We start from the raw sequence: 15,168 nt of genomic DNA, 5'->3' as shown, positions 1-15,168 counted from the left end.
CTGACTTTGCTGTGGTTCAGGACCTGCTGCAGTGTTTTGTACATAACAGTGATGTGTTGGTGCTTTTAGGGGAGCTGAAGTGTAAATACACCCTCAGAACGCACAGCGAGCGGGCTGCCTGTGTGGCCTGACAGCAGCTAAGGAGGATCAGAGAGCTCTGCTCCCTCCTTGTTCTCACTCAGCAAAGACCATTTGGAGGCCACTGGAAGGAGACTCATCCCCTCCTTTTCACCAGCAGCACATGATTCCCAGTGCCTTTCCCGTGCACTCGCATGAGATGACACATTAAAGCAGGAGTGCCAAGGTGGCCTTGTCATGTCCCCCTGCTGACTGAAGCCTATGCAAACAGTGTGTTGTATGGATTTATCAAGTGGATCAAGACAATAACAATTCCAAGCTCCAAGGAAGACACCCTTTGTTTTTTTTCATTGTACACGTGCCACGCTTGGATTCCTGTTCTCATTGTTCTCGTGGATCCTTCGTTGCACTTTCCTGGAAGAACAGTGGGACCCAACACAGGGACTGCCACTCGTGGTCCCTCAGCTCCTGTGAACTGCCTCTTGCTGCCTCGGGAAGCACAAGGAATTGATGGAAGACTGTTCTTTCTCCCAGTGGAATAGCTTGTCCCCAGCTCTGTCATGAGCACCACAAAGGATGATGGATCTTTTTCCTGCTTTGTTTGATGATCCTGTGCTTTGGCTTCCTGGCATGAGACCACTTAGAGCATTTGCAGTGAGTGCCACTGATCCAGCAGCAGTGTCAGGTGTTGCAGTGAGCACAGGGTGACCATTTACCGACAGGCTGCTGGGGGCTGTGATTTGAATTGTTCTGCAGCGGTGCTGCTGCAATTTTTTGTGCTTCATCCACTCATGTCAAACACCACTGACAACCTGCTCTGCTTACAAGACAGAGGCAAGTCTCCTTTTAATGTGAACTGAACCTTCAATTTGTACCATGAATGATGCAGTTTTCCTCCCCTGCTATTACCTGCTATTCTTGTAGCCTATTTAGTATACAGGGGAAAAAAGTCTTGCTTACTGATTGATCAGGATATGTAAAGTACTCTTTTATTTTGGATATGCAGTCGGCATCGCTGGTATATCTTAATTTACACAACCCTTGATTTTTTTACAGTCAAGATATGTGTCCAAAGGACAGGTGATAAACCAAGGACAATATTTTTTAATGCTTTTTTATACCCAAGCCACAAGGCAGAATCCCTTTAGGCAACTGAACTAAGTTCTGCCTTAATATAACACTTCTGTAAAATGTCTAGATTCCCTTATTAATTCTAGGATTTTGTGCAGCTCAGAACAGCTTTAACAGAACTTTTTCTAAACATCTTTTTTACTTCATGTCCAGCTGCTGTTGCTCCTGTTACCACCAAAAGGCAGCCATTCCAACATGACTAGCATCTTAAAAGTTGCAGTGTAATGGCAGTTGATCTTCCAAGTGGTGGGTGAGACACAGAGGATGTTGTTTAGTACCAAGAATCACCAGGGCATGTTTGGGATGTGCATTTAAATACATACACTTTCCCTGGCATCAAGGGGATATCTGGGGATTGCCGACAGATATTTAGTATTTGATATATCACTTGCTCAAGATTTGGAAAGTACTTGAGTAGTAAGCCTGAGGGTTAGCAGAGGAACTGTGTGATAAGCCTCAGATCTCACAGAAGAACTGATAGCAAGACCTATCTTTTCATTCCCCCTCTGATTATACAGCAGCGCAACAGGGCTTTGCAGTGGCAGATACAGCCTAACTGAGGGAGGCACAGGATGAACCAAGGCTGGTTTCCAGTCAGTTTTGAGGGGATTTTTCTTTTAAAGTGACTAGTCTGTAGCTCCATTTCTCAGAAGGTTCCTTGAGCCTCTGACTCAAACAGAGACAAACGGGTAGCTGGAGTGGGACAGAAACTGCTGCCTGTTGGGAGCACGTTCCCCTCTGCAGACACGGGGGCAGCTGCTTCTGATCTGTGGCTTCTCACTGCTATTGTGTGAGGGAATCACACCCGAGTTTCAAGAGCCACAACACAGACTAAGCAAAGCCGTGGCTCGTTTAGGACTGGGTGTTATTTTAATGAGCTTAATAAATCCTATATAGGACTGAAAGTTTCTTTGGTGTTCTCAGTCCTGCAAAGCAGCGCTCTCGAGCTGACCTTTGAGCCTTGTACACACTGCAGAGCTCTGAAAAACTGCACCAGTTCTGTGCTGCACCAATTTCAGCAGCATCAGCAAGCCCAGGGTAAGCAGCTCACCCGCTTTAGCAGCTGTTTTTCAGCATCAGGTTGGTCAGACATTGTCCTGCAAAGGGCTTCCACTGCCACAGGTCACCATGGCCACAGACACTCCCCCAGCTCCAGGAGGTCCATCCTCACAGAGGAACAAACTGATGTGCTTCATGAAATAAGGACCCAGAGAAGATGAGGAGTTGGCATCGTTCTTCTTAACCAAACTCATCACATGCTTTAAGCTGAAATGTTCATGAATGTTGATATTGTTCTTGTGAAGCAGGAATGGCAGGGATTCATTTCATGTGCAGCATGGACACTGACCTTCAAAGGGAAAAACTCATTGCAGCACCATTTATCTCACTTTTGGCAAAGCAGGGTGATGAAGTGGTATATTTTCTTTTAAAAGTACTATCACAGCTGTTTTCTGGCTACATTACAATTTTATTAATGGACGTGTATTCTAAGTTATCTATTCTTGGACAGTCTACTTTGGAACACTCAAACTAAAAAAATTGCTTTTATAAAACTATTTTAGTGTGCTTTAATAGCAAATGCTGAGAAATATGGTAGATATACCAGGAAAATTAAAAGCCCTAGGGCTCCATTTTTTTTTTAAGAGTCACTTAAAAAACAGAGCTTCACCTAACCAAGTTGACCTTGCTTGTTGTAGTGCTGGAGAGCTTTGGTTGTGCACAGCTATGAGTATTACACTGTCTGAATAACATATCAGAACATACCAGTGGCATTTGGCTTTGTGACTTCTACTAAGACAGGTTGTCCATAGCTGACTCCACAGAAAACCTGGTCTCAAAATTAACTCAGTTTGTATTTTGGAACTCTCATCTAGGCCACAAAAGTGCTACAAGGGGCACAGAAGTGTTGCTTTCTTCCCTCAGTATATAAACAATACACAATATAAACAATATATAAACCACTAACTCAAAGTATTTAAACTCTTTCCTTACACTTTAGTGATGCTTTATGTGCCTGCTTTCAGAACATTCCTAAAGTGTTCTGTTTCAATTTGTTTGATTGGTATTTTTTTAATTCATGACACGGGGGTTTAAAAAACCCAAACACTGAATTTTTTAGGTTTTTTTTGGAAGGTAAATTTTTAAATTTTTACAGCATGTGCAACTGTCATAGATGACTTCTTTTTAAGGTTTTGCACTTAGGTGGTATTATGACTCTAAATAAATTCAGTTAAATATTTAGCATTTGATTCTTTTGCAGACAAATGAGGCTGTTGTTGTCCTGTTTCCAAAAGGGTCCAGATCCATGTGGATGTAAAGCAGTTTGTAGACAGATGTGGGTAATTATACAGTTGTTTAAAATGATCCAGTATAGCACAGGGAAAACTGCTGTCTTTGGCCACGTGACTGAACACATGGGTACAGCTTTAAGACAATAAGTAATAAATTTTTTGCATAGCAGGAATAAAACTGGGGCACAGAACTGAACACTGCACATCTTCCTTGCATTTAATTTGTCCGTTTCCTTTAGTCAAAATTGGGCCTTTTTCAAAGGAGGTGCACTGTTTTTCTAAACAATAAAACAAAGAAGTGACTTGTATCGATCTGGTGAAGGCAGTTATTATAGTCCCACACTTCATAAAAATGTTCTCCCTCAAAATTATATGAAATAACATGAATTAGAACTTTAAACACAAGTGGTGAACAGTAACACTTAGGGTGAAGTTTTAGAATACGGCTCCAAAGCAGCTACAAAATTTTAGACAGAGCCATCCCATTAGCTCCCAAATCTTACCAAATGTAAAGAAACACAGAGGCCATCTGTTCGTGGAGCTGCAAACCACTGCAGGATTTAAGGTCTGGAAAATGAAACTAATTAAAAGATATAAAAGGCACCAGTGGCTGGAAGTTTTGCCATCACAAATTAGAGTCGAGATGCACTTTTTACATTAAGGTTACAGCATTTTATTTATAGGACTTTGATTCACTCCCAGCAGTGCTGTACTTTCTGTGAATCACTTCAAATTAAGATGCAATGATTTTCTCGTCGTGTGGTTTCAGTGACTGAGGATTTGGGACCTGGTGCAGAACTGCTGAGTGAAGGACGTTCCTGTGTGACCCAAGATGGGGATCTGGGGTGGAATTGTCCCTTCTGGCCTCAAATCTGGGGCTCTCTGAGCCTGTAAATAATGTCATGGCACACAAATAAGCAAGTCTGGGCCCTCATAATGAAAAGGAAACGGGTTCCTCTTAAACAGAAGTGATATTGGTACTTCTTCAGTGCCCTGGGATGCAAACTTATTCTAGATCTGTATTCTATGCTTATTTGGTTTTTAATGTTATCAAGACACTGCATCCCCAAAGTTTTATACCCACTGAATAAACAATTGCCAAAAAAAAGGGAAAACCTTGATGACATTGGAAAAAAGTTTGTGCTATCACATGTCATTCACTCAGGAAGGCCACTATTATTTAATAGTTTTGTGGTTTTCATGTTTAGACTGTACCAGACACCTGAAATGCTGGAAACCTCCTGCTCAAACATGCGGAGTCTGCTTCCCCATTATTTTCAGAACATCTGACAAACAGGACATTATCAGCTTTTTATGTTAAACACTGGTTAAAAATCTCTAGTTTGGAGAAAGGCCTGGTGACCAACTGCTGGAGAATGAGTTCTAGTGTGTGAAGAAACTATAAAGTGCATATCACTCTAATGGAGCAGAAATGTTCAGTACTTTATGCTGTTACAAATAACAAGCAATTTCAGACTCTTTCTTTAGAATTATAGGTTTTTTCACTGTACACACAGCATATTTAGATTATCACAGGATGCCCTTCATTGCACAATGCCCACAATTACTTACATAATTAGATTTCATGTTGCTGACTTAGGAGTCTGTAACTAGACAGGCATTAGAGAAGGAAAAGAACAAAAATCCTAAAATACAGACTGTGGGGTAAAGAGAGCCTGAAAAATATCTTTGCTCTCTAAATATCTACCATTAAAAAAAAAAAAAAAAACAACCTGAAGTCGATTTTTTTTTTGTTGCAGATAAATTGCAATTCTGCTCCTTACAAAAAATTGAAGTGGGTTATTGATTAACTTGGACAGGACTGTCCATTGTTGATATGTCTGGGATTATGAAAGGTCTAAAACATGAGAAAGTACATCACTAAAACAACTGACAGTCAAAAGATATCAGACATTCTGATTATCTTGAATAAAAATTATTTTATATTCTATGACCATCAGAGGAATTTATTACACACCTCAGAGTGCTCATCTGAGTAAGGAACATTTCCAACAAAATGTAGGAGATGTCCAGGTGATTCAGACACTCTGCCCTTCCTCACTGTCACCTTCAGAAGTCTCTTTCCAGCCATTTAGAGAGAAACTGGAGACCATTCCATCCATTTTCCCCGTGTCATCTCCCTGGCATTTATGCTTATATTGTGAAACATCTCCAGTTCCCTTCAGAAGTAATTCACAGGAGCAAACCTGCCTTTTAACACCTGACTATAATTGTTGCATTAATGGAATCACCAAGGCAAGAGCTGTGAAGATCCTGGAGCATTTGGGGCATGTTCTGCCCAGCCTGGGACATCAGCAGCCAAGGGCAAGGTCTGCTCCAGAATAACAGCGAGTTTTTAGCCAGCAAAGCCAACATCTCTGTCTTTGGGGCACTCTGAGCAATCATTAGCACTTGTCTGACAGACACTCTGGCCTGGATGTTGTGATTAACATATTCTGACCATTTAATTTCCAGAACAAGTCAGACATGATGACACGCTGCATATCAAAGGGAAGGGCTCTGAGCTCCACCTGTTATGCTGCTGAATAATAGCCAGGATCATCAGGATCCATGGGGGGGATAGGTTTACATGGTGCTTTGTAACTAGGAAAATAACATTTCAGAGGGGTAATTGGGTAAATACATACTCTCTAGGGAGATCCTCTGAAGACAAACTGTCAGTTTGTTTAAATCCTCCTTCCATGTCCACCTGAAGTTTCTTGTTTCCTTGGAATTAACCATCTTGAAATCTTCAAAACATAAAATCCTTTATTATTATTGTCATTATTATTATTGTTATTGTTATTGTTATTATCTAGAAACAAGTTTAATTGTGTCCTAGATACATTATATTAATTATTATCCCTCAGAATATTCCAAAAGGGTGAGGTTTATGTTCCTTCATTAGACCACAGCTGACAAGCATAATAAAAGCAATACTTCTCCAATATTTACCAGCATTTTTGCTGCAGTTGTAAGAATACAGCACTCCTCCATCATGGGTGTTACTCTGTATTTCTGCAATATTTTTTCTATGAGTGCCTTTGTACACAACTGCTCTTTGGAGAAAAAAGAACACTTGAAGGTTGATCAGAAATTCCTTCTGTTATTCCAGAGCCATTTAATCCAGGTGCAGTCTTTTTCCCACATATTCATTTTATGAGTCTCTTACCCCTCTAAGGTATGCTGGGAACCTCTTGGTCTTTTCAGGACATTACACTGAATAATCTACTCCCAAATTATGGGAGAGAACCAGCAGCAAGAGCCAGTGCTAAATGCACATAGAAAGCACGAGTTAATCTTGGGATTTTTTCCTGGTTTTTATTGCTCACTAGGCTTCAAAAACAGTTGCTTCATCTTTTCATTTTGTAGATTGCTGTACATACAGATTATTTCAATGCATCTTTCCCATTTTCAGCACCAGGTCTGAAATCACCGAGAGGGTGTTTTTTGGGTAAGGCACATAAAAATGAAGAGAAGGGCTGAGTAGTGAGGAGGACCAGAAACACTAACTCAGACTTTGAAGCCCCATCTAAGCTTCCCATCCTACTTCCAGGATAGGGACAGGAACCACAAGGATATTTTTATTAGCATATTTCCTCCTGTCTTTGTGGTTAATGTATGATAACTTAGCCTTCTTATCCCTGTCTTCAATTCCTTCCTGCTGGATGAAGAGCAAACATCCAGCTGTGACATGGAGCATGTCGTGTGTTCACACCCCAGCTTAGCACATCCCCGGTTCTGCTTATAGCAAACACTGAAAATACACTGAATAATGACTTCACTATGGATCTCAGTATTAAAAAATGTCTATTTAATGACTAAGAAAACCTTTTTAACCTTGTGAGCAGCTGACCTTGGTCCTCCAACCCATCTCTCCTTTGTACATCTCAGAGAGTAGATGGGTCTGGCTGTGTCACCCGAAGGGGAACAAACTCTGATGGCACCAGGTCAGAGAAAGCTGGAAGTTCAGAGCTGCTCATGAGAAGCTGCCTTCCAGCTGCCTGGTGGATCCAAACCCAGCTCCATCGAGTCAATTCACACACCCACTTCCACAGATTGCATAGAACTCAGTTTTCCAAATGGAGCTGCTTTTCCAAGTGGAAAAGAATTAATAAAGAATTAATAAATTATTAGTAAATATTTTAGGCAAAATGTATTTTAGAATCATAGAATAATGTAGTTTGGAATGGACTTTGAAGATCATCTGATCCAACCCTTTGCTTAAGGCAGCACCAACTTAATTAGTTTAGTCAGGGTCTTGTTGAGTCAAGTTGTGAATATCTCCAAGGGTGGATATTCCACAGCCTCTCTGGATGTCTGTCCCAGCATTTGACTTCATGTATGGTTAGTGCTGGGGATGACAGTGAGGACAGCAGAAGATTATTATTGACTCATTAGAATTAGTTTAATTGGGTGTGAGATTTGTAAGAGTCCTAGGAGTTAAAACTCCTTTCTGTAAGTTCATAAACCATTTGCAAGTGGGATCTTAGAACTGAATGTGACTCAGAGGTTTGTTATCCTAAAGTGGGAATTTAAACTTTCATTCATGAAGTATCTGGAAAACAGTTTGGGTGTTGGAGCACCAACGTGTGTCGGTCCCTGCACTAACCCTCAGTTAATAACAAGCAGACAGCTGCAGCCTTCCACAGCTCCAGTTTGGGACTGGCACAGTGCCATGGAAAGAGCACACACCACCCTAATCCCAGGGAGACAAATGTAGGGAATAAATCTCAGAAACCCTACATTTATAAAAATATAGTGCCCCATTCTACAGAGGGACGTGGAACAAAGCCCTTTGCCACATCATTGCTGCAAATGCATCCAGGAGCAGCTGAGGTATTAACACAACCGCCAAGTTGGGAATCTGACTAACAAATACATGGAAAATTCCCTCAGTAATATATTCACTACTTACATATTCAATGCTGCTTCGAGCACAGACATTTCTAAATGGTTCCTCAGCTTCGTCAGGGTTCCAGTCTCACCCTGGCTCTTGGCAGCTCTGCCTCATCTCTGAACAGAAAGAGAAGGTGCCCACAGCATGGAGATGTGCACGTGCCTCCAGAGGAACCCTGGCAGTGACCTGGCAGGTGTTTGGAGCAGGATGGCAAGATCTGTCCCTCTCCACCACAGAAACCCCAGGGTTGTTCCTTAGGACCTCCCTGAATGGATTCCAGTTGATAGCAACCCCTACAGCTGGAAGTCCTGCCAACACTTGGCTGAAACCTTATCATGAGGAACAATGATGAGCTGAAGGAACTGGGGGCACATCAGTTAACACGTCCTCAGCCTGTGGGAATGACCAGGGCTGACACAGGACTCACTGGGACCAAGGAATGGTCACCTGTGCCAAAGTCAGCTTTCAGGAGGTCACAGGGCCTGAGGACAGCACAAGGTTGTCTCCTCCACTGCAGGGAGTCCCTGCCAGGGGCTGGTGCCATGGCCAGGGAGTGTCACAGCAGCGTGGGCAGAGCTGCCCCACGGTTGGTGTAGCCAGCCTGGCTCACTGCACTCACTGGGACAGGCACAGCATCGGTGCCTCCCACCCTGTGAGCAAAGGGGCTGCTCCCAGAGCCCAGCTCTTTCCTCCAAAGCACCCTCAGGTTAAATCAGTGCTTTTACACCTTCCATGTCCATGTTCAGAGCACTGTCCCCACTTGTTAAACGCAGATTTCCAACCAGCTGCACTCTCCAGTGATTTAAGATGCATCTGTCTGATGAACAGTGACAGCTTTCATAGCTGCCTTCACTACTGCCCATAAGAGAGTTTGTTGCTTCCAGGCACCAGGAGCAAGTTGGTTTTACACTGGGCTGAATTCAGGTCTCAAACACAAATTAAATCTGCAGTGAAAACCAATGCAATAATTGAGGCCAGAACTTGGCCTACTGACCCTGCTCATCTAAATGCTATTTTGGAGGGGATAATGATGTATTATTCCTCCTTTTTGACAATTACTCCTTCACAGATAATTTTTGAAATTTTCTGTGCCATTTTTCTGTGATGTTGCTCTGGTATCCTGGATACTTCACTGTAAAATCCTGTGCTCCTGTCATGCCATTATAGTTGCCTAAAGCAAGTTTCTTTATTCCTTTTTTCTGCTCTACCTTTCTTTTTGGCTCTTTCGTGTATTCTGCCACCACATTAACTTCATTTGTGTAACCAAGAAAATGAAGAATTCTACTGAATTCTGAAAGAAACCTTTGTGTATCATGAGTTTTCTTCTCTTATTATCCCACTACTTTACAAACTGCTACTTCAGCTTTTTACTCAAAGGATCACCCCTAAGCCTTCTATTTTGTACAAAGTTATCTATTTTTATCCCTTTCCTTTTTAAACCTCTCCCTGCATGGTATTATTCACAAATTTGACTGTCACTACCTTTGCTCTATGGATGCTCCAAAGTAGTTGCCACCTATTCTAGTCTGGATAGAGAGTATGAAGTGGGTATGTGATTTATGCCTCTGATATCTCCTTATCCCTGTCCAGTCACTAACAGAACATGGACAGAGTTCTGCATTTTCTTGTCCCTTCTGTGTCAGTGCTGGGGAGGGGCCTGGCAGATTGGTTACATCCACTGCCCAAAACCACCAAGGAAAGGGCTCTGTGCTGACCATGGTGGAAACACCCCCTGGACAGCTGGAGATGCATCCTGTGCCTCAGGGCACTGCCTGGAACACCATCCTGGGCCTGGGAAAGCAAGTCCTGTGGCCCTCAGAGAGAATGGAGTCAGACCATGAGACCCATTTCAAAAACAGCCTCACAGACACCTGGGCCAGAGAGCACAGCACTGAGGGGGTGGATCACATTCCCTGTCATGCACCAGCCCCTGGGAAAGCTGAACGGGACAATGGACTGTTAAAAACCACATGGAAAGCAATGGATGGTGGGACTTCAAACATCAGGATCTGCATTTAGCCAAGGCCACCTGGTCAGTGCAAACCCAAGGCTCCACCAACAGAGCTGTCCCTGCCCAGTCAGAACCTCCACCTACCACAGGAGGGGATAAAGTCCCTGTGATAAATATGAGGAATGTGTCAGGGAAGACAGTTTGGATTAGTCCTGCCTCAGGCAAAGGCAAACCCACCCGCGGGGCTGTTTTTGCTCAAGGACTTGGGTACACTTGGTGAGTGCTGCAGAGAGATGGGGAAACATGATGTGTCCCTCAAAGGGATTTGTTTTTTGGGTGAGAACAGTCTGTTCCAGGGAGAATGGGCTCCTTCCATCTCAGAATGTGGCGGAGCCTTTTGTGCCTCCAGTTGGAGAGGGAGCACTGGGTGGTTTTAGTGGGAGCATTAAATTAGAGAATACTGTTCCAAAACCATGACAATCACTTCAAAAACAGTTATCACAGAATGTGCTGAGCTGGGTGGGACCCACAAGGGTCATCAGGTTCAGCTCCTGGTCATGCACAGGACCCTCCCCAAGATTTACACCATGTGCCTGAGAGTATCATCCAAATACTTCTTGACCTCTGGCAGGCTTGGAGCAGTGACCATGTGTCTCCCTGTATGCAGGAGCTACAAAACACATACTGCCACTGGAGATTCTTTCCCAAAAATTGCTATCTCACATCCCAGATCTTGGAGTAACTATGTCTAGTTGTTCATTTGTCTTCTTTTCCAACCCAGAGCCTTCTTTTTCACCAAACTGTCATTTCAGTCTGGGGCACGTTCCTTGAAAATCTCTACAAAACTATTGCATTTTCCTCTCTCAGAGATCACTGTAAAATTCCCTTCAGTACAATGGCCACTTGAACTGAGCAGTATCCCTTGGTACCCCTCAACACTCTGTACTCATCCCTTGTCTCATCTCAATGTGTGAGCTGTGCAGGGCCAGCTGGTAAAGCCTCTCTGAACATCTGAAATCCTAAATCCTCAGCACCTTTGGAAACACCGAGTGACGAATCCCTCCCTGAAACCAGGGCTTTCACTCCTTTGTGCTCAAGTTCACCACTTTGCTGTAAAAGGGCTAAGAAAATATTTTTCTACCTGCCCCACAAGAACATGTGGTTTATTTTGTGACAGTCGTGCCAGTAGTGTTTGTAAAGCAGTGAGTCACTGAGTGGAAGTACAACAAGTAGCTCAAATATTTATTTGTACTGTATTAGAGCTAAACCTTTGTATTTTTTTAATGTGGAATCTTCACTTCTGACTAAGCTTTGGGATGTAAAAGTGTTGAACTGAGCTGAATCTCAATGAAGCCCATATGGAGGAAAAAGGGGCTGGGTGAACTGTACAGCAGAACACTGAAATCAGCCAGAACTGAACAAGGTAGAGGAGAACAAACTGCCAATGAACATAAAAGAAGACAGCATTAATTTTTGTCTAATGATTTCATATGCAGGCTTCATGTAAATTAATAGTTACTTCCTGCATTTCTGGACTTGCTTTAATGTTGAAGAGCACCTTTAGTAATAGTTGTATTTTTATTTTTCAACTGTTGCTTACACATTTCTACATCTGTTTGGAAACATGATATTTTTAACAAGTTCCAGGCAGTAAAAACTGTGATCTGTTCACATAAACACTGGTTTGCTTAGAAGTCTCTTCAAGTCCTGCTCCTGTTCCTATAAACCGCTTTTAAAATAAAAAACTAAAAACCTCATGGTTTAAATCCCAGGGATTTCTACTTTGACTTTACTAGGGAATAACTCTGCTGACTTGTAGCACTGTAAAGGAAGCATAGGCAGAATCAGAGCCTTACTAGGTTGTGCTGAACTCTTTGCTGATAAACACATTTTCCACACACGTCCTCTTGGATGGTTTAAAACTGGAGAATCCACTTGAATTTGGCAGAGAAACTTGAGAAAGGAGTCCACAGTATTAGAAAGCTGAGAGCCACACATGTGTCCAAAACAGCCAGCTCTTTGTAGAGCTTAGCAAAATATTTTGTCTCCTTGAATTTAGATTTCTCACTCATCCTTTAGTCATCTGTGATCGTCACAGAAATAGGCTGTGCAGGAACAGCTCTGCCTTGAGCAAACCCCGCCCGTGCCTCAGTTCTCTGGGACCAGCAGCTCCCACTGGCTGTGGAAAGCTCTCTTGCCATGGTGAATGGGATCAGCATTTATTTTTCACTTTGTTTTTGTCTACAAAACAGGAAAATATCTGTTGGTTCTAAATTTAAAGCGTGCACTATAACGTACGAAACAAATGTAGCAGTACAGTAAAAACCACCAGCTGGACTTTAGTGCTGAAATCAAGGCAGGCATTTCTCATCCACTTCAAATGTTCTAGACAGCACTGGGACAGATCCACTCTGGAATGGATTGTGCCAGTGAGTTTGTGGAGGGTGTGTTCAGAACTGACCACTTCTTAGCATAAGGGACACCCAGGACTTGGCTTCTTGCTTTGCTTTCCTTAAGAACCATGAAAGACAATAATGAACTGATTTACTGCACGAGAGGAAAAAGGGATTTGATAAATTAAATGTGTCGCTGTACTTTAAAATAAACAGAACCCTCCATGTTCTTTGGATTTCTCTGGGTGTTGGACTCGTTGACAATGTTTGTGAGTCAAAGGAACAGACCCAAAGGGTCTCCCCCACTCTGCAGAACAGTTTGTGATGACACAGGTGCACTGTTGGATTGCAAAGGCAAAAACCCTGCTCCTCCTCCAATAAAGAACATTCTCAACATTATCTTATCCTGGTGCTAAAGAGGATCTTTTATTTTTTGTGCACTTCTCGTGCACCTTTGAAAACCATCTGACCTTCCAAATGAAAACCTGAAATATCTTTTATGAAATTATTGTATTTAGGAATGAACAGCTCTTTGCTGTTCAATCTGTGAGCAATAAGCCCGGACAGAAATATGTTCTGGATCATGAACATGTCCAATATGAAAGGGTTTGTATGATGTAATTGCCTGCAGTGACAGGGACTACCCAAGTTGATCAAAAAGTCCATTCCTGATCCCTGTGTCATCTGTCAATTTTCCTTTTCCAAGGGACAGTATTGGTCTGTACAAAAATGTCCTTCCTCCAGTGCAAGATTCCTGTGGATATTATTATTCCTGTTTGCTCCAAACCCCACAGTGGTTGTGGCACTTCCACCACAGGTATTGTTTATACACATGCACTTAAATGTCCTAATAGAGGAAAATTATGTAGATTACACCCTTAGATTTATAGTGGGAGAGGGAAATGGCTTTAACAAACTGAGAGTTTGGAGTACTGTAAGCACTGCCCAGGAGAAAGCTGCTGGACACAAACCAAGAGGAGAGGTCATGGAAATTGGTTCTGTGAGTAGGGTCAGCAACGGGGACAAATGGGGAGCCACGGCCCTGGTGTGGAACTGGAGATGTGGCACTGGGGCAGTTTTGAAAAGAGGCAGAAAAGAACAACTGAGAGCCCAGACCAGAATTTCAGTTTCAGGGAGACCAAATTTCAGAGAAAGGTGGGACTTCCAAGAAAACGGGCGGATGGTCCCTGGAGATATGAGTGAGCACGGAAGCTGGGGCTGGGGCTGTTTGTCTCCAGGCTCTCAGCCAGGGCTCCATCTCATCTCCACTGGTTCTGGAAGCAGGTCCCTCTGCCAGGAGCCCCTTGGCACAAAGAGCAAATCGTGTTGCTCACGTCCTCACGGAGCGAGGCTCATCCTTCAGGGGGTTCTAAATGCCCGGATGGCAGGGAAGGCAACTCACAGAGTGCACTCACACAGGGCAAAATGCTGGGGCCAGAAAAGTTAGGAATGTGAAAACACCACTTTTAGCAGGAATTTCCAATGGCTGCATCACTCCTGTAAAATACAACTAATGGCAGTGCACTCCTGGGTTTCCACCTAAACCAGGACCATCGGATCTCCCAGCAGGGAGCCTCTACAGCATTAAGGTCTCTCAGGAGAGGAGGATCAAAGGTGCAGGTTTGCACACAGGGACCAGCAGGAGATTTAACAGCATTTGTTTGTTCTGTTTTAAACCTTGGTACGTGTGTGTTGGAGGACACATGCACCTAACACAGTGGTTTCCAGCCATGCTTAATACCAGGCTTTTCCCAGTGAAAATAAAGAAGTTTCAGGGTTTCCCTGATAAGTTTTAACACCTCTTCTGATTCTAAAAAAATTATAAAACAGGAGAAAATAACAGAAAATTAAAAGCCCATATGCTTAAAAGGAGGAAAAAAGGAACTGCATAAACAGCAGTGTCTTCTTAACACTAAGAGGGTGTTCAGTGGCCTTCCTGGGAAGGTGTCATTTGGTGTTCTGAGTAATTCAGATGAGCAATGTCTTCCCTTGCATTTTTGTGACTATCTGGCCCTTGCACTTTCATTTTGACCTTGCAGGTAACCACACAGATTTTCTACTGGGGGGTTCCATAGCTGACTCATGGACTGGCCCTGCTCTGTGGGGCAGGTTCTGAAGAGTCTCAGCTTTCATTCCACTGTTATTTTTCTAACACGAATAGTGGCTCCTTCAGGAGATATGCTGCCATATTTCTTGTACATCTGGAACAAATGCTCCAATTACCAAATTTTGAGAAACAAAAATAAGTTACAAGCAGGCAAGAGATTTACAGCTAATGAAATACTCTGTATCTCGAAGCAAACGGAATGAAAAGAGGGAAGTTGGGGCAATACTGAATTTTGAAAAGACAAACATGTTGAATCAGATGGCCTTTATCTCTCTCAGAAATCTTACTGCCTTCCTCTCCTTGGCACTTCCTTCAAA

The 15,168-nt window shown here is 42.9% G+C and overlaps 1 protein-coding gene and 1 long non-coding RNA gene across 3 annotated transcripts in view; one reads left to right on the top strand and one right to left on the bottom strand.

Moving 5' to 3' along the window:
• CDYL2 (chromodomain Y like 2) overlaps positions 1 to 15,168 on the top strand; it is a 57,896-nt gene that overhangs the window by 11,218 nt on the left and 31,510 nt on the right. Inside the window, exon 1 of one of the 2 annotated variants that reach the window (XM_051801761.1) lies at positions 12,689 to 13,899. The exons of the other annotated variant lie outside the window; for it this stretch is intronic. Within the exon in view, the coding sequence (XP_051657721.1) occupies positions 13,771 to 13,899 (129 nt within the window). The 5' untranslated portion in view covers positions 12,689 to 13,770. Of the gene's footprint in view, positions 1 to 12,688; positions 13,900 to 15,168 lie in introns of those variants that run through there. 2 annotated transcript variants of the gene reach the window in all.
• LOC127477468 (uncharacterized) overlaps positions 5,272 to 15,168 on the bottom strand; it is a 77,953-nt gene continuing 68,056 nt past the window's right edge. Inside the window, exon 5 of the long non-coding RNA XR_007906963.1 lies at positions 5,272 to 6,250. This is a non-coding gene — a long non-coding RNA (uncharacterized LOC127477468). The remainder of the gene's footprint in view (positions 6,251 to 15,168) is intronic.

This window comes from Manacus candei, unplaced genomic scaffold (genome assembly GCF_025592945.1).
Source record: "Manacus candei isolate 608988 ecotype Guabito, Panama unplaced genomic scaffold, ASM2559294v1 h1tg000053l, whole genome shotgun sequence".
NCBI classification, from domain to species: domain Eukaryota; kingdom Metazoa; phylum Chordata; class Aves; order Passeriformes; family Pipridae; genus Manacus; species Manacus candei.
Note: the sequence above shows the minus strand (reverse complement) of the source record. Positions and strands in the feature narration are given on the sequence as shown.